At 38.3% G+C, this 19,435-nt stretch overlaps 1 protein-coding gene across 1 annotated transcript in view; it reads right to left on the reverse strand.

Annotated features, from left to right (window-relative positions):
- Positions 1–525: 525 nt before the first annotated feature.
- The window catches only part of LOC140494699 (potassium/sodium hyperpolarization-activated cyclic nucleotide-gated channel 2-like), a 126,223-nt gene continuing 107,313 nt past the window's right edge, over positions 526–19,435 (reverse strand). The window contains exon 8 of the mRNA XM_072594190.1: positions 526–11,646. Within this exon, the coding sequence (XP_072450291.1) occupies positions 10,724–11,646 (923 nt within the window). The 3' untranslated portion in view covers positions 526–10,723. The remainder of the gene's footprint in view (positions 11,647–19,435) is intronic.

Raw genomic sequence — 19,435 nt, forward strand, 5'->3', positions numbered from 1 at the left:
TCGGAAATCTTATCCAGAAAGAGCCTATGCGGATATTGAGTAACAGTAGGATTGTGTTCTGAGCTGTGATGCTGACTGTGATTGAATAGTCTGCCCAAAGACTGGCATGTGAAAAGTTGACAGGCTGCTGTTGCCTGTGAAACTTTGCCCGGCCTAAGCCATCACTTTTAAGGAGAACAAAATAAATTTGGAAGGGGGTGAATAATTCTTGCCGATGAAGAATATAGGAAACACCCAGTCATGTGGAATCTTGATCATAACTGCTTCGATTAAAACAAAATTACTAAGTTCTTACTTATTCTCCTGGGTTAAATTGTCATATTCTGTGTAAGACATTTGCTTGCTCACTCCTTACAAAATGAAATCATATTATTTGAAGTTAGTGTACTCATTTATTTTAAACTGCTTGCAAGCTGGTATCACTGTCATTTTGCCCCATTAGTTTGTCATAGTAGACATTAATTGAAGGAATGAAATTGCAATTTAATGTTTGGCTTGGAAAAATTGAACAATACTAAGAATACATACATTGTGCACATTGTTACACTTTATTTTTCTTTGGAATTCTCAACAGGCTTTTAATGACTGGTTTAATTCATTACTATTATATCTGTAACACCATCGACATACCTCAGGCACAAATCTAACAGCAGCAGTATTCTGCACCAACACATAAAAGGCAAGCATTGTATTACGGAGGGAGATGGTATCTTGTTGTTTCAAACAATAGTTGGAAAATAAGTAAACATAGAAAATATTCATTTCTTTATGAACTCAAACTCTGTGAAGAGGTAAATGATAAATTAAAGAGAAATCACAGTGTGATTTATAATGATTAAACAATTCAGGAGCTGAACTTTGGCCCAAAGTTGTATGCATATTTCATAGTAGGCAGTTATATTTTCATTGCTTTTTTTTCCTAGGGAAACAGGAAAGGAGGGTGAGTGGAGGGAAAATTATGCAGTTGAAATTTCTTTTGTATCTCAAGCAGTTTATTTGATTACTATCACATTGCTGGCAGTGGGACCTTATTGTGTGCAAAATGGCTGCCATATTCCCTACATTATAAACAGTGACTATACTTCAAAAGTACTTTATTGGCTGTAAATCACTTTAGGATGTCCTGCGGTCAAAACGGTGCTATACAAATACACATGTGAAGTTGTCAGGAGGCAAAAAAGAGGCTTCAAAGATGTTAAGCATTAGGCAACAAGGTGGCAGATGAAAAATAATGTGGGAACGTATGATGTTAATTACTTTGATAATATGAGAAAAACAAATTTTTTTGTTTGAAAAGGTATGGCACAGTGGTTAGCACTGTTGCCTCACAGCGCCAGAGACCTGGGTTCAATTCCCACCTCAGGTGACTGATTGTGTGGAGTTAACACATTCTCCCCGTGTCTGCGTGGGGTTCCTTTGGGTGCTCCGGTTTCCTCCCACAGTCCAAAAATGTGCAGGTTAGATGAATTGGCCATGCTAAATTGCCCGTAGTGTTAGGTGAAGGGGTAAAATGTAGGGGTTGTGCTTCGGCGGGTCGGTGTGGACTTGTTGGGCCGAAGGACCGGTTTCCACATTGTAAGTAATCTAATCTAAATGGTGATGTTTAAATACACTTGCAGGTGCTATAGCTAAAAAGTTGAAATGTATGGTGTCCTTCATTGGGAGAGGATTAGAGTATAAGAATAGAGTATTGGTGAAACCACATCTGGATTATTGTGTGCTTTGGACTCCATATCGAATGAAGGTCACACTTCCTTAGCATGGTACAACAAACATTCTCTAGATTGGATCCTGGATGGTCTCTATCTAAGAGAGGATTTACTTGGTATAGTGAGAATGTAGCAGAAGTTCAATACGCTGCTACCAGGATGTTAGGATTCTCCAATGAGTAGAGGTGGTTCAACTGGATCTGTATTCACTAGAGTTCAGAAAGATAGAGAGGATCTGATAGAAATATATGAAATCTAACAGGGCTGGACAGACCTGGAGGAGGGAGGATGCTTTCCCTGATTAGGGAGAGGTGACATAGTCTCAGGATTTGGGGTTGATTACTTAGAACTAAGGTGATGAAAAATATCTTCAAAGAGTAATGAATCTATGAAATTCTCTATCACACAAAGCTGTGGAGGTCAGGTCACTGAATAAATTCAGAAAGAGATAGGTACGTTTTTAGTTCTAAAGGCATCCAGGGGTATGGGGAGAAAATGAAAATATGTCATTCAGACAGAAGATCAGCCAGGGCCATTTTGAATTGTAGAGCAGACTCTAAGCGTTGGACGGCATACTCCTGCACCTAGTTCCTCTGTAATGAGACAGTGGTTCCTTTGACAAGAAATACATTGGTCCTATGTTGTCTGGAGGTTAGAAAAATAAGGGATGATTCTGTTAATGCATACAAGATGGGCTTAAGAGGTAGAAATTGAGAGGATGTTTTTCTTGCTGGGAACACATAGGCATACAGTCTTGGGATAAGGTGAGATGAGAACATTCAGGACTGAAATGAGGAATAATTTATTTAGTTAGACGGCTGTGAATCTTTTGAATTGTCTACCCCTGAGGGCTATCGATTCTCCATTTGTGAGTAGATTTAAGGCTGAGATAGACAAATTCTTGATCTCTTTTATGGAAAAGATGTGTAAAGGATATGGAAAAGCAAAGTTGAGGCAAAAAATCAACCAGAATTGTAGAGTAGTCTCACAGAGTCAAATGGCCTACCTACTCCTGCCCTACTTCTTACATTGTTACTTCTCATTATATTTAAATATTGCTAAAGGACCCATTGTATACCAATCAAAAATTGAGAAATACAAAGCAAGACAGTTTATTCAAAGAAGATAGATTATCTTCAAAAATCAGTTATATGATGTGATTGGTCTTCAGAGATATGGTCACTTGCAAACTGCATCAAATTCATTTCTGATATGACTTAATATAGTTATATTTTTCTCTCCCATTGAAATAACCATACTACATTAGCTCCTTCAGATAGGAAGACAGAATTTACTGAGCAGAAGACTTACTAGGTTTGCTGTCAACCCTACGGTCAGCAGGTAATGTGGATTTGTAGAATACAGAGTAACCTTATTAGTTCTCTGTCTGTGATGTTTGCTGTCATACACAGCTGCCGAATTAGCAGTGCAGTCAGAAATAAGCTAAATTAACCAATAAGCAGATATACTTCATGTTTAAGATTTAAGAGATTTCAGACACTGCAGGACTTAGAGTTAAACATTCTATTACTAAAACTATGACATCTTTTAAAAGTTTTTTTTACAATTTCAAATGAGTATCACTTTCTTATTTTAAACCATAGCTCCTACAAGTAGTAGCGACTTGATTGCATCCTCCATAAACAATACAGCTTAGTTATTAAAGGTCTGTATAAAGGTTTGGTTGCTGGGTCCTTTTCATCCAGAATACCTGCTTTTGTTTTCGTTTTAATGTAAAAGTCTGAACCATTAATTTTGAAAACTGATGAGATTATGGAGTAATGGCAATTTGGAAATGTAGTGAACAAACGACAAGGCTAGTAGCAGAATTCAGGAGAACTGATTGGACTAATTGGGAATGGTCAAAGTGAATTGAATTTAAGACGACTGAATAAATTTATAAGATAGATAGTGAACTATTTGCTCTGGTAAGGGGAACATGGGGACACAACCTTAAATGCCAATCTAATTCATTCAGTGATAATATCAGAAATCACTCCTTCATATAAACGGTATTAGAAGGGTGAACCTCAAGATGCCCAATATAATTTGAGTGTAGATCAATTAAGATTGTCAAAACTGAGATTGACAGATTTTGTTATATAATCATTTTAAGATTTTTGCTACCAAGGTGAGTGGATAGGTTAAGATGCAGATCAACTATGATCAAATTGAGTGACAGAACAAGTTTGTGGGGCTGACTGTCCTCTATGTTACTTTGTTTCCTTAATTGCTGTGGGGAAGTACAAGTGGGACAAATAAGGAGGCACTTACAAAGAGGTGGCACTTATACATTTCCATCAACCCCAATGTTAAATAATTTCAGCTCATTAAATTAGCACTTAATAATATTGACTGATTTTTATAATTGCTCACATTTATCATGTTCTAAAAGATGATTGAAAGTTTGCACTTTATAAAAATAAATAAAAACAGTGCAGTCCACTCCAAATGCAAGAAGTAATATTTGATACAATTTCATTATTATCACAATGCAACTCCCAAAGCCACCAGAAATGTAAACGTGATTGGAATATAACTGTCAGTGAATGTTTTAATGTTGGATTGGATTTGCGATCTCACAGGCTGATAGTGGAGTGATTCTCATTGATAACTTTGTTACTTTAACAATAGAGTCAATAAACCCCATGACATGCACAACTTTATGACTGGGTTGCAGTTATTATAATGAGATGGATGTTATTGAAGTCCACCTAAGATTTGTTTTGAATTCAGTATTATTGTACTGTTATTGCTTGGTAATCTATTTACAAATTCCTGTTTTCTTGACTTTTAAAACTCATGAAACGTATTAGCTGAGCAAATGTTGACCCCAATTCTATGAGCAAGACTGTGCATTTTTGATTTGAAATTAGGCCACCACTTAGCGGATCCCTTCCGTATTGTTTCGGGAGCTACATCCCCATTCCTTCACCGTTGTTGGGTCAAAATTCTAGAACTCCCTTCCTAAGAGCACAACGGATGTTCCTGGACCCCAACGATTGCAGCAGTTCAAGGAGACAGCTCACTACCACTTCTCAAGGGGAACTGGGATGGACAACAATTATTGATCTAGCTAGCAATACCCTCATCCTATCAATGAACAAAAATCAAATAAAACAATTCCTTTAAAACTATAAAACTAAAACCAAGGCATTCTTTGCTAAAGTACGCAGTTTCAGTTGATTGCTTCCATTTGGATATGGAAAGTATTACTTTTTTGATTAATTCTATTTAAGACAACAAAAGCAAAGTCTCAGCAAAGTTTTTCTGTTTATCTAAATCCTGAATTTATGCCCTTGGATAAGTATATTAAAACACCAAGTAAGTTTGTTTCAAGTTTTTCTCTGCACTTTTAATTGGAGTGTTAGTTTATGTATTAACATCTCCACTGAAATAAAATGTTCATATGGCCCTATATTTTACCAGTTCACACTAAATAGAAGATATTTAATGAAGGGTGCAGGTGTGGTTTACTTTATTGAAACAAGTTACTCTGATGATTCACAAGGAACAAGTTTAATTTAATGCCAAAATGGGATAGAATTAATCATTTATCTGCATTTACATCACACAAATATACTTAAAATTTGAATAGCAAAAGTTAAAAGTAAATGTATTCCATTTAAATATGAGACCACTACAGTAGTAGCTCTCAAATGCAATGATTGTGAAGTGCAATATGCAATTGCTTTTAATATAGGTCATTAAGTGTGAATGCTACTTTAAATAATGAACTACATTGACAAATTGTGCATTAAGTCTGATGATACAACTGAGAACTTGCTTCACAATCCAATAAAATATCCATTAAATTGTTTATTCCCATAAAGTGTAAAACAAACTCATAAAGAATGTATTATACTTGTCTGGCGTGTTCTGCCTGTATCCTAATTCACACCAAATCTCACGCTTCTATTACTGATGACCCTCCAAGCTTTGTGACAATATGGTTGTGCAGCAACTCAGTTGTGTTCCTAGAACAAGGTGACTACAAGACGGCCCTTTTGAGGGAGCATTCAAAAAATGTAAAGTTTCCGCGCACTGAAATGAGTCGCCATGCACAATATAAAGAAATTGGAGATAATGTTGTTCACATTGGCACCCAATCAGGCAACATCCTGACAATCATTTTCATCCTGGTTACCAAATCCTTTTATGGCTCTGCTGCTCTGTTTGTCTTGACCCTCCTCAGTCTTATAACTTTTTGAAAATCTTTGCAATCATTCAATGGTTTCCTCCTCTGCATTCTCTGACTTTCATTATTCGTAGCCACACCTTCCAACAGTAGCTGAGAACTAGTATGGAACTTCCTCTCTATCTCTTCTTACTCTTCTTTGACTAATCTATCCCAATACCTACTTAGGTGGCTTGGTTTGATCATGCTCCTGCAAAATGCCTTGGAACATTTTACTAATTATCTATGCAAATATTGTATAAGTCTTTGTTGTTGGTAAAATTAATTCAAGTCTCACATGAGAATCTAGTACCACTAGGTTACTGTAACTGAAATTTTGAATTTTAACTTTGCATCATCTCCAGCACTGGAACCAACATTATACTTCAAAAATATGTAACTGCTGTTTATTGGGTCCTTGAGGTCAGGAAAGATATTATACCAGCACAAGTCTGTTTCTCTTTCCTTGGTGGGCGACAACCAACCAACTTAACAGCGCTACCTACTTTAAATAAAGAAAGTCACATGCAGCCATCAGGTACAAGAACCTCTGCAGGACATTAATCCATTACTTACAACTGATACTGCAACTCCCACTCACTGTGACATTCTAACTCAGGGATAGAAACATTACCGTTATGAATTTACTCTACTATTTTCTCTTTCCCGGACATTAAAGCATAAATCTGTTAAACATAGTTGGAAATAATAGAAGATTGTACACTTTAGCAAAATGTTGCCCTATCTATTTAGAAAAATACAAAGGAATGTAACATGCATACAAGTATTGGACCAAGTTCTAAGGTGGCAAACAAGTGTTATCTCGTTAAACAGCTGCCAATATGGAATGCAGCCAAGGTGAACTTCTGCTAAGTCAAGACTTCCAGCTGGTTCAGTTAGGATCTCTTTGAGAGAAAAATAAAACACATTAAAAGAAAAAATAATGTTGCTGCAATATACATTCACCCATTGATACGTTTATCTCATTGATAATATTCTGATTTTGCCAGGCACTAGCTTAAGTCTACTAAATCCACGAAAATAATAGAAAAACTTCATTGACATTTAAAAGCAACATGAACACTTGAAATTTTGCAAGTGCAGTGAGAAATTACCTGCATTTGGGAATATAAACACTCCACATTGCTTATTTTTTCCTTTTCTTCCATAGGCTAGAAAACTATGCATAAAAGGTGTCATTTGTTGGAACTAAAGGACAATACATTTAGTCTATACATTATTTTACAGTCCAAACATACAACATTCAAGAAATATTGTTGCATTATTACATTTTAGGCAGACTCTAAAAGGATAAGATGACTCTTTCAAACCTTCTTACATTTTGTATTACAGACAGTTAACTAACTACTTGACATAGTGTACATAATATTGAATGCCTGTATGGCTGACAAAATGAGTGCAAGAAAAGACATTTTATTCAATACGAATGTTCAATAAAGATTCTACAATTTTCTCAGTGTGCAGACTTGCAGCTCTCTCCACGAGATTGAATTTATTAAATTTACTGGATGTCAATGCAACTCCTGAGCAGGCATTAAATATTACACAATTACATATTAGTTAATCACAGAGCACACTGAGAAAGCACAATATCAGATACAAAGTCTGCAAAAATGAATAAAAAAGGCTGCAAGAAAAGATTGCCAATTTAAGCATTTAAGAAAATCTCTACCCTCTTATGTACCTGAAGTGCATACATGGTGCAATACATGGTTTAGCAGTATAAGGCTAAGGAGTTGCTATAGTTGGTGAAGTGTCTGTCTTCATGAAACAACTAATGTAAGATTAACATGTACTTGCTATTTATTTAGGTGAGGAAGTTGTTTTTGAATTAGTTGCATATAAATAGATTTGATTGCAAAACAATTAAGATCAGAATTTCAACACCAACATTAAGAAGAAGTTACCAGTTGTGGCTGTTTGCACCTCAAAGCAGTAAATCACTGAAATTAAAGTGGAACTTGTGTTATATAAGTAAATATACATGTTCAGCCACAAGAAAGGTGTTGTGGACTGCAGCCATGAAGAAAATGCAATGTGGAGAGCAATGTATGAGAGCATGATTACCCTTCAGTTGTGACCATGCACATATACAATCAAGAATTAAGTATTATGGACCCAAATTAAAAGTTATTTAGTAGCTGGCATTGTAAGCTTGAATCGGAGTGGTGATGGCATATTGGTTTTCCCTTCCAAAACAGTTTTCCTTTTTAAAATGAGACAAGCTGGTCAACAAACAACTCCAATTATTTTACAAATTAAACAAGCCATTTAATTTGTCTTGAAAACTATTAAATATTCATAATATGATTATTGGATAAGCTAAAGTATAATTAGCAACCCTCAGACAACAAGAATGCTATAGTGAGAGAAATAAAAATTGAAATGACGGCTCAATGTGTATGGCTTACTACTAGTGCAAATGGTGACTAATTTAGAAATTTTAGAAACTGTGAATTCAGTAGTAATGGAGAGTTATTTCATTCTGAATTTCTTTGAGACAAGAATATACATCATTAGTTTCACTCAAAGTGACTCCCCCATTAACTGAGCTGTTTAAAACACAGTATGAATAATTACAATAAAGTATACAGCTTAAACCCTCTAAATAAGGATTCTTTCATCACCTCCAACCAACATCATACATTCTTCCATGTCACACATAGATGCCTATTGTTTTAACTTTTTTTAAAGGGTTTTTCCCAGGCCAGATCCCACTGTGAATGAATGATCATATAATACAGCTTAGATTGAAGAACAAGGCAGATGGCAACATATTATGGCTTTATACAATTTATGAAAGATAGCACATTTCCAGTACTTAATGGAAGCACTAGAAAACAAAGCTTGAAACATTTATTGCATAAAGGTTGCGAAAAATCATTTGTAGGATGGAGCATTTCTAATAATATGTCATTCTAAGGAAGGGAAGATGGTTGAAGCATTTTCCATTTTAGGTATTGAACAATCTTTGCCCATTTACATTTATACATTCAAAAAAAGTACCTAGTGGTTACTTCTTCCTATACTAAAGATATGGCTGCAATGACTACAGTCTGTTTAGTTATGAGATATAACCTAACACGATCATCTACATTCAGCTACATTCTCAATAAAGGCCATGATAGCTCAGCAAGGTGATAAGCTGCAATTTCACCAGTGTGTTAAATCTTTCCTCAGAAACAAAAAATATCTAAGTGCTTCCCAGATTGGTTTAATTTCATTTCTATTGCAAATAAATTATTTTATTTTCCTTTCAGAGAAGCAATTGATTCTAGATTTCATAGACACTTGAAACATTGAAAGATTTTTTCAGTATTTTAACTATGCTCACTCCCTTTTGCAATATCTATAAGAATGTAATAGAACACAATTAGAGAAACATTGACATTTCTTAATACATATGTTTTTGATTAATAAATACATCACAAAATAGTAATTGATGTAATTTGGAGTAATTGCAGTCTTCAATAAGTTAACTACAATGATGCTGATCTTGTCAAAATAAAATGAACTGATCAAATCTCATGAGAAATGATCTTACAGAACTGTACTGGACAACTAAAGCACTTACCTATTTTCTAATTACTCCATACTCTGGGCATTGGAAGTGATAATACCAAACCCAAAAGTACAGTTGTGCTTGCATTTCACTAAAGCTCAATATAAAATGACAATGTCTTACAAACTTTGTGATGCCAGTCACAAGCCTCGTGGGAAGTATCAGTGAAGTCAATTAAAGTTTTTATTGCAGTGATGTGTTCAGTTCAACTAACATATAAAAAAGGGATGATTCAGCTAATTGATTCAGTTGTTGTATTGCGCATTAAAGTATGAGAAGACATCAGTTTATCATTAATACTTGATGATCACTATGTCTCCCTTATAGCAATACCAATGCCCTGTATGGACTGTTGGATGATGTTCTCACATCATGCACTCATTCAATGAGGAAAATATTGGTGGCTGGTGGAGTCCAGAATGCTATTTGAATTCCACCATTGCAACTGTCTATGTAGTTTCACGTTAAACTACTTTTGGTCCTAATGGTATGCACATAATCTCTGTTTCAGTGTCCAGATTCAGTAATTAATCATTTACATTTACAGTAACACTGGACAATGTTTTTAATTAACTAGAAATCCATTCATTATCGAGATACTAAATGTATTCAAAAATATTCAACAGAAAATTAAGAGTTGATTTTGTTTCCTATAGTCTGGGGTAAATCAGACTACATTACTGAATAGTTCTGTTACATCACACAAGGAAAACCATATTGGAAACATTCCTCATTTTTAGTATTAAAATAAAAATGTTTCCTAGCATAAACACCCTGAAAAAAGAATGGAGGTTAAAAGCTGGTTGTTTTGCTGTATTATGGTGTAGCAGCAATTTCTTAAGACATTAAAATTGTTTGCATTGGGGTAACCATTTACATCTAACTATACAACAATATCTAAGACAACATCATCACACCAAATACCACAATAAGATCTTTTTCTGAAGAAAATCACATATTGCGTTTAAATACTTATAATGCATCTATTACAGACAAATTGATAAAAGAAATAAAAGCTGATAAGCTCAGCATCCTTTGATATAATTATGCACATCTCCATTTGTCAGACATTTGATTTTTGAACTCTTGCACAAATGTAGAATTTCTGTAAGATGGCAATTAAGGGCAGAATGTGCAGTTCGTTTCGAATGTGCAGTAACCAGCAGCATTTCCTTTTCAATCACACAACCAACTATTAACTGTTCTCAAACTTAATCTTCTTATTTACCACAAAAGATCACGGTGACCCATACATCACAAGTTGGAGGAAAGCCTTGATTTGCCTGTGTCCATATCTGTAACACATACAACAGAATCTTTCTTGGGAACACTTGAGTCCTGTTGTGCACCGGCCATTGGTGACACTTGAAACATTGCACCTGTGGACATTTGATGTGTCAGGGTCATCCTTGGTGGGACAGGTCCTCGAATCGATCCTTGGAGAGCTCCCGTACTTGGTTGCACAGACATCTGACCTCCTATTGATGATGTTGATTCTCTGGTTGATTGTGGTGGACTTGAGGTTACTGTCTGGGAAATATTATGAGGCAATGAGGGTTGGGAAGCAGACAGTGGTCTTGCCTCTTGGGATAAGCTGCTTGTATGCAGTGCCTGTGTGCTCTTATGAGCTGCAGGACGCTGGGGAGGGCTGGGTGCTTTTTGCTGTGTTAGTGACAGCTGCGAGCCTGATTGAGCCTGTGATCCATATTGGAAAGTTCGGTTTGTTAGAGGGCTTTGGTTTGGAGGACTGGAGACAGCAGAAGGATATGGTGAAACTGAAGCCACTTGTTGTTGTGTCTGTGATTGTTGACCAGGGGACACTGAAAGTGGGCTTGCTGCACTCTGAACAGGCTGTAACCGCCTGACTGTCCTAGGTGATTGCACACCTACAGACCCAATAAAAAGGCCTGTAGATGGAGGACAGAAGCTCATAGCTACAGCCTGCTGGAGAGTAGCAATTGCCGAATTGTTAGCAAGTTGGCCTTGGGAATTGAACATGGAGCCTCCATGAAATGGAGGTGTGTGGGACATGGCAAGAGGCCTTTGAAGTTCCACTTGTTGAACCATCTCTCGATCATACTTCACAATCTCCTGGATAATCTCATTCTCCCGGTTGTTGAAGACACCCGAGTTTAAATCATGCTGGACTTTGTGCAGCAAAATAGAGTTTTTCTTTCCTATAGAGAAACAACAAATTAGATTTCAAAACAGTTTGATGATATCACTTGTGTGCAAAGTATCAGTTCTCTTTTAAATTATTTAAACTGAGCAACATTCCCAAAGCCAAACAGAACTGTGTCAACTTCTGGGAAAATAATGGAGGGACAGATCACTGATCTTAACTTTGGCAGAGTTGGCACATGTCTGCTTAACGCCAGGGCTTGGAAGCAGAACCATTTCAAATGTGGTCACCATTGTCATGAGTTTGGCAGGCTACCTTCAATAGCGACTACCACTGTATACTGGTAGGGAGCAGTCAGGGGATGCTGTGAAGCACAGTTTCCAGCAGCTCCATGATTGAGCTGAATCATCCCTGATTAATAAAATCAGAAGACTGTGTGTCAGGGGATCAGAAACCACAATCTATGCAGGGCCATGAGGCACATTCTGAATTCTCCTAGCTTCACAAATATTCACTCAATTCAAAAATATTGAAGAGTGCTGTCAGGAGGAGCTGCCAGCAGGCTCGTTAAGATAGAAGCATCATGATCAGACAGTCCAACATCTTGCAAAAATGAGCACCATGCAGTCATGAAAGTTGCAAATGGCTCCCGCAACTGGCGCAGGATTCTGACAAGCTTATCTAAGCAGGCAACCATTTTCTACATCCATTTGAAGATCTGCCTGAGAACTGGAAAAGTTGGCTTTGAGTGCTTGAGAAAAGGGGTGGATAGAAGTTTGAAAATCATCCATTTGATTTTTGCCAAGACAGGACATGAGCAGTTAGCAGTTACCCTTTCTGCCTTCCCATGTGGGGAACACCATAGCTAATAAAGTGTCCAATTTTACAGTTGTTTCTCTCTTTTTTAATGAGCTTATAGAAAGACGGAGGGTGTTAGTGTTGGGAAATGGAACACCATCATCACACACTCCCAGATCATCTATAATAAATTCAGTTTGTGAAACAACTATTTGGCTGCAAATGATGAAAAACATCTCTGATGGATCAGTGTGACATTTCTCCATTTTCTATGCATTGGGAATAGAGGACACAATTCAATCCTTTGAGCCTCTTCCAATGTTCAAATCATTGCGGGCTTGTACACCAACTCTATTTTATTTCAGCATCGCTTAGACACTTTTGATAGAATTACCAATTTTATATAAATTAGCATGAAATTATGATAGCTTTTCTGCTGTGCCCACTAGTAATTGGGTTGAAAAAGCCCAATGTCGAGAATGTAGTGCTGGAAAAGCACAGCGGGTCAGGCAGCATCCGAGGAGCAGGAGAATCGACATTTTGGACATAAGCACTTCATCAGGAATAAGGCTTATGGGTCAGGGCTGAGACAAAATGGGAGGGGGTGGGATTTGGGGGAAGGTAGCTAAGAAAATGATAGGTAGATGAAGGTGAGGCAGAAGGTGATAGGTCAGAGGGGGGAGTGATGGACAGGTCCAGAGGGCGCTGCCAAGTTGGAGGCTTGGGGCTGAAATAAAGATGGGGGAGGGGAAATGAGGAACCTGTTGAAATCCACATTTATCCCATGTGGTTGCAGGGTCCCAAGGCAGAATAAAAGGCCAATGTTAACTCACATAAGACATAGAAGAGCTAAATCTTCATTCTATTATTTTGAGTTGATTCAAATTCAGATTGCAGAGGTGGAAAAGCAACAAATTCCCCAATTATTAATAATAAAAACAAAATATAGCCGGTGATGCAAATCTGAAATAACAGAGAATGTGAGAGATACTTAGCAGGTCAGGCAGAATCTGAGATAAAAACAAGAGTTAATGTTTGAAGTCAATGACCTTTACTTCAATGTTCTCCTTGTAAGCTTAGCTTCTCTTTCTACAAGATGCTGCCTGACCTGCTGAGTATTTCCAGTATCTTCCACTTGTATCTTAATTTTTATTTATTATATTAATCTATCAATGCATTAAGTTAATAACTTTAAAGGAATGAAACAAAGGAATAGTACTATAGAACATCATTGACAATTTGGACAGTGATGGGTAGTGGTAATGCTATTGAATTAGTAGTCCAGAACCCCAAGGTAATGTTCTAGGACATGGGTTTGAATTCAGCCATGGTAGACGGTGATGTTTCCATTCAAATCAGGAATAAAATAAGTTAGCATAATGATTACCATTGTTATTTTAAAAAATCTAGACCACCAATGTCTTTTTGGGAAGGAAATATGACTTCCTTATCTCTTCTGTCCTGTGTGTGACTGCAGATCCAAAGTGATGTTCAACCTCTTCAACAAGGTTATTTTGTGCGTGGGTATTTTTTAAAAGAGAAGTCATAAAGGCAGAGGTGCCGAAATGTGTGGGCAGGAGACTAACTTAACAATGGCAGAGGAGTGGTCAGTTGTCCCAGTTCAGAGTTTTTTTTTCTAGTTTCTTTTCACTGTAACAGTGAGAAGCTGCTGCAGTCCAGGAGAAATTTCCAAGCTTCAGCAGATGATTCTTGACTGGCTTCTCTCTGTGAGATCTCTCCTGCCTGTAAGAATCTGTGTTTGGATTTACCTTTTGCCAAGGGGTGCGTTTATGGGATGTTAACTAAGGAACTGTGCCAATTCATTTAAGTTGCGGTATTAAGTCAGTTGAGTTTTCAAATAGTTAAGTTATTCTAAATTTTGTTTCCTTTAGTTCATGTTGCAACTGTAGTGTTTAAATAAATTCTGTTTTGCTTAAAGCTGAGTGGTTTGACCAGCTCCTGGAATATCCACTTCACATCTATCTTTAAAATAAGAAAAAGTTGGGGTGTGGGCTACCTTCTTAAGATATTTTGAGAGGGTCTAGCCTGGTCCATAACAACGTGGTTGACACTTATTTGCAGTACAGGCAATTAGAGATAAGCAATGAAGTGCTCACAGTGCCCACATCCAATGAATGAAATAAATAGAGGACACATTCAGGACAGATTTAACAAAAAGTGATAATGGCATCTCTAAAAATATAGTTCTCTGTTACACAGTTATGAAAGCAATGGCAAGACTGCAAGGCTCTATTTTTCAGGCATATAGTGAATTTTTTTGACACGAATATATCGATTCTGCCCACAAAAAAAAATCAGAGGAATTTTCAACATGAGACCTTGATACTCTCATGTAGTTGCACAAAAAAACAAACTGTAAAGTTAAGCAGCCAATGAGGATATTTAATAAAAATCATAGGTGTTTCAGTGAATGGCTCTTTGAGTATCATAGAGCAATAAATGCATTTTATAGATGGACAGAATTGGCTGACCACAGTAAACAGATCTAGACACCATAAATATATATTGCTTTGCTTCATCCATGACTTGCATGTCACACAGGGTGCAATTTGGATGTAGATTGGCTGCATAGTTGGGTGGAGACTTCATCGCTTTCTTCACTCCCTCCTTCTACCGCCACACATCTCCCCCCAACCCCACTCCTCCTTCCACCATTCCTGCTTGAAGGACACAAAGTCAGGTCGTTGAGGCTCGGAAAGGCTGCACTGAGGTTGCACCTTGCTCTCCAGCTGATGGAGGGGGCCACCGTCATAATAATCAAATTTCATTCATGGTGTGCATTGTTTTATCTGTGTTTCTGCTTGAAGCTCTCTGCCTGAAAGAAGTCCTGGCGATGCACAGTGTGATAACCTTGATGGGACAAAGAGGAGATCCCAAACCTGCTGCAGATAGAATAGGGGTCAATCGGCACTAATTCAATCCACATCAGCCATCCAACCAACTAAGGAATCATCCCAGCGCATAAGCTGTGGCAACAAGCATCTTTACATGAATGCTGTAGTTAGTGAAGGTCAAGACCCCAATTTTCATAACATCACACAACTATGCAGGCAATTCTCACCCACTTGCTATTGCTGAGAGTTGGAAAGATTTGCCAGGTGATACTCAACATATCTGGATGCATTATGATAGCACTTTCTTTGTTCATAAAATGGGACAAGGAAGGTGGAACTCAAAGATGGCAGAGAGGACCTCAACTTTAGAGCTTGTAGCTTAGAGACAGGGACACTACCCCTTGCATCACAGACCTCCTCATTTTATGTAGAAAATATTAAAATATGTAGTCTCCTAAAACTTACTTACTACAGGCAATTTTTTTCATTCAATTTAGAGCTAAGAGCAGCAAGGAGGGGACATGAAAAGTCCTTAGTTGGTAGGATTAGGGAAAACCCTAAGGCTTTCTATAGGTATGTTAGGAATAAAAGAATGACTAGGGAAGGAATAGGTCCAATCAAGGATAGTAATGGGAAGTTGCGTGTGGAGGCTGAAGAGATTGGGGAGGCGCTGAATGAATACTTTTCGTCAGTATTCACTCAGGAACAGGACATTGTTGTCGATATGAATACTGAGGCACGAATAAGTAGAATGGATGGCTTTGAGATATGTAGAGAAGAGGTGTTGGAAATTCTGGCAAGGGTGAAAATAGATAAGTCCCCTGGGCCTGATTGCATTTATCCTAGGATTCTCTGGGAAGCAAGGGAGGAGATTGCAGAGCCATTGGCCTTGATTTTTGTGTCCTCTTTGTCTACAGGAGTAGTGCCAGAGGACTGGAGGCTAGCAAACGTGGTTCCCTTGTTCAAGAAGGGGAGTAGGGATAATCCTAGTAACTATAGGCCAGTGAGTCTCACTTCTGTTGTGGGCAAAGTCTTAGAGAGAATTATAAGGGATAGGATTTATGCACATCTGGATAAGAATGATGTGATCAAGGATAGTCAGCATGGTTTTGTGAAGGGCAGGTCGTGCCTCACAAACCTTATTGAATTCTTTGAGAAGGTGACGAAGGAGGTAGATGAGGGGAAAGCGGTAGATGTAGTATATATGGATTTTAGTAAGGCGTTTGATAAGGTCCCCCATGGTAGGCTACTGCAGAAAATACAGAGATATGGCATTGAGGGTGAGTTGGAGGTTTGGATTAGGAATTGGCTCTCTGGAAGAAGACAGAGGGTAGTAGTTGATGGCAAAGATTCATCTTGGAGTGCCGTCACTAGTGGTGTTCCGCAAGGATCTGTTTTGGGACCATTGCTGTTTGTCATTTTTATAAATGACCTGGAGGAAGGGTTAGAAGGTTGGGTGAGCAAGTTTGCGGATGATACGAAAGTCGGAGGAGTTGTAGACAGTGAGGAAGGATATGGCAGGTTACAGCGGGATATAGAGAAGCTGCAGAGCTGGGCAGAAAGGTGGCAAATGGAGTTCAATGTAGCTAAGTGTGAAGTGATTCACTTTGGTAAGAGTAATAAAAAGATGGATTACTGGGCTAATGGTAGACTACTTGGTAGTGTGGAAGAGCAGAGGGATCTTGGTGTCCATGTACACAGATCTCTGAAAGTTGCCACCCAGGTAAATAGTGCAGTGAAGAAGGCATATGGCGTACTGGCTTTTATTGGTAGAGGAATTGAGTTCCGGAGTCCTGAGGTCATGCTGCAGTTGTATAAGACTCTGGTGCGGCCGCTTCTGGAATATTGTGTGCAGTTTTGGTCGCCATACTATAGGAAGGATGTGGAGGCACTGGAACGGGTGCAGAGGAAGTTTACCAGGATGTTGCCTGGTATGGTAGGAAGATCCTATGAGGAAAGGCTGAGGCACTTGGGGTTGTTTTCTTTGGAGAAAAGAAGGTTTAGGGGTGATTTGATAGAGGTGTACAAGATGATTAGGGGGTTAGATAGGGTTGACAGTGAGAACCTTTTTCCGCGTATGGAGTCAGCTATTACAAGGGGGCATAGCTTTAAATTAAGGGGGGGTAGATATAGGACTGATGTTAGGGGTAGGTTCTTCACTCAGCGAGTCGTAAGATCATGGAATGCCCTGCCAGTAGCAGTAGTGGACTCTCCCTCTTTATGGGTATTTAAGCGGGCATTGGATAGGTATATGGAGGATAGTGGGTTAGTGTAGGTTAGGTGGGCTTTGATCGGCGCAACATCGAGGGCCGAAGGGCCTGTACTGCGCTGTATTGTTCTATGTTCTATGTTCTATGTTCTATGTTCTATGTTCTATTATAAATTAATTTATCCGTATTTATAATGGAAATTGCCTATGTAAACTTCCAACAATGTCAAGTGCTTAAAAAATTGGCTTAGAATAGTTAGGTGGTTGTTTCTGATTGGCAAACATGCAATGGGATGAAGGGCCTTTTGCTGTGCTGTAGATCTCCATGACTATATGACCTTCTCACTAGTGCTGTGACTATATTTCTTAATTATTTCAACTCCTTGCTCCTCAACCACTTCCTGTTTCATACTTTGGCTATAAATAACACTATAAAATCCAAGGGCAGAACTTAATGCCGCCTTTCACACCAAGTTATGCCACCCAAGTTCTATCCTTTTGCATCCTGGATCAGATCATCAATGAAAGACTATTGCAGTGCATGGTGTCTCCCAATGAATCCATCTAAAACCATATGCAGGGTATTCCACCTTCACAAAATCAACCCTCACCCCCAAAAAAATGCATTGCTACATGGATGGCTTGAGGCTAAAGCATGATTTCAATCCAATATTCTTGGGATTGACTCTGGACAGGACTTTAGAAGCATCTGAAGAAAACATCAGCACAGCCCAAATATAGAAACAGCATATTATCTAAATTTGTTGGATTGAAAGGGGCACGCTACCACAACACTCTAGGCCACAGCACTTGTCCTATCATACTCTACATCAGACTGTATGGCACATTTTATCATACACAAATATCAGATACTCAATGGATTACAACAAATACATTGTAATCTGAACCTTCCATTCAACACCCCTCCCCTGGCTTTATCCTTGCAAGCAGAACTAGCCCTCATATCTGCTGGCTGACAAAAACCTACAAGCTGTTGAAACAATCCATAATGACATATTTCATCAACTTTATGCCTGTCTTTGATTCCAGTGCCTGATGTGGAACAGCCCACCTGAGCAAGATCCAACAGCAAATACTCTTTGGATCAAGGAGTGGAAGATCAGGGAAGAGACAGATTCGTTATGACAAACCTGATCTGTCAAAAAGCAGCGTTCAAGCTACCACAATGAGTGTGTCCTTGTTAAATAGGACAAGCCACGGCCCTTACCCACCTACCCTGCACCGCTGGGGCCACACTCCAAACCCCTGCACAACACCATGGAGTATTCCTTCTATAGGCTATGTGATAGATTAATCACTTTAAACTCAGCAAATGAGATTATCAATAAAATTTGTGGATTTACATTCACTAAATAAATAAACAGAAGAGCTATGGTGGCTGGGTCCATTGGATCCCTGGAAAGGATCTGCTTCAATCTGCCAGTGTAGGAAACAGGGATACAGGATTCCTGGCCACTTCCAGCAAGATGTCATTTGGTCTCTCTAATGAGCCCACATCTAATGAGCCCATAGTTCAGTGGCATCTCAGGGATTCAATAAGAGCCACGGGGCTTTCCTACGTCTTGGTGGTGGGAGTCTCTCATTATCACAGACTCTATATACAATTCAGAAACCTGGCATCAGGGGGATTTGGTGGGAGCAGCCAAAAGCCTCTGCCCTGGTTTCCAATCACCCTGCCTCACAGTTCCACTCCAATGATGCTCATCCTGCCCACACTTAATTTTGTTCCAAATGTTGCAAATGAAATTATACTATCTGATCTTATTAAATTCACAGAAATATCAGAGTCTAAACTAACGATTTTTGCCTTTTCTGAGCATCTGAAGTTTTGCCCATCTTGGCTTGGTTTGATGTTTATCTCTATTCTATACAATATCAGATCCACAGAGATAATACGAAGGCACCCTATTTAAAACTGTTCCATGCCCTTTCCCTTCCTTTCCCAAACTTATATGTCCTTT

Source organism: Chiloscyllium punctatum, chromosome 24 (genome assembly GCF_047496795.1).
Source record: "Chiloscyllium punctatum isolate Juve2018m chromosome 24, sChiPun1.3, whole genome shotgun sequence".
NCBI classification, from domain to species: Eukaryota; Metazoa; Chordata; class Chondrichthyes; order Orectolobiformes; family Hemiscylliidae; genus Chiloscyllium; species Chiloscyllium punctatum.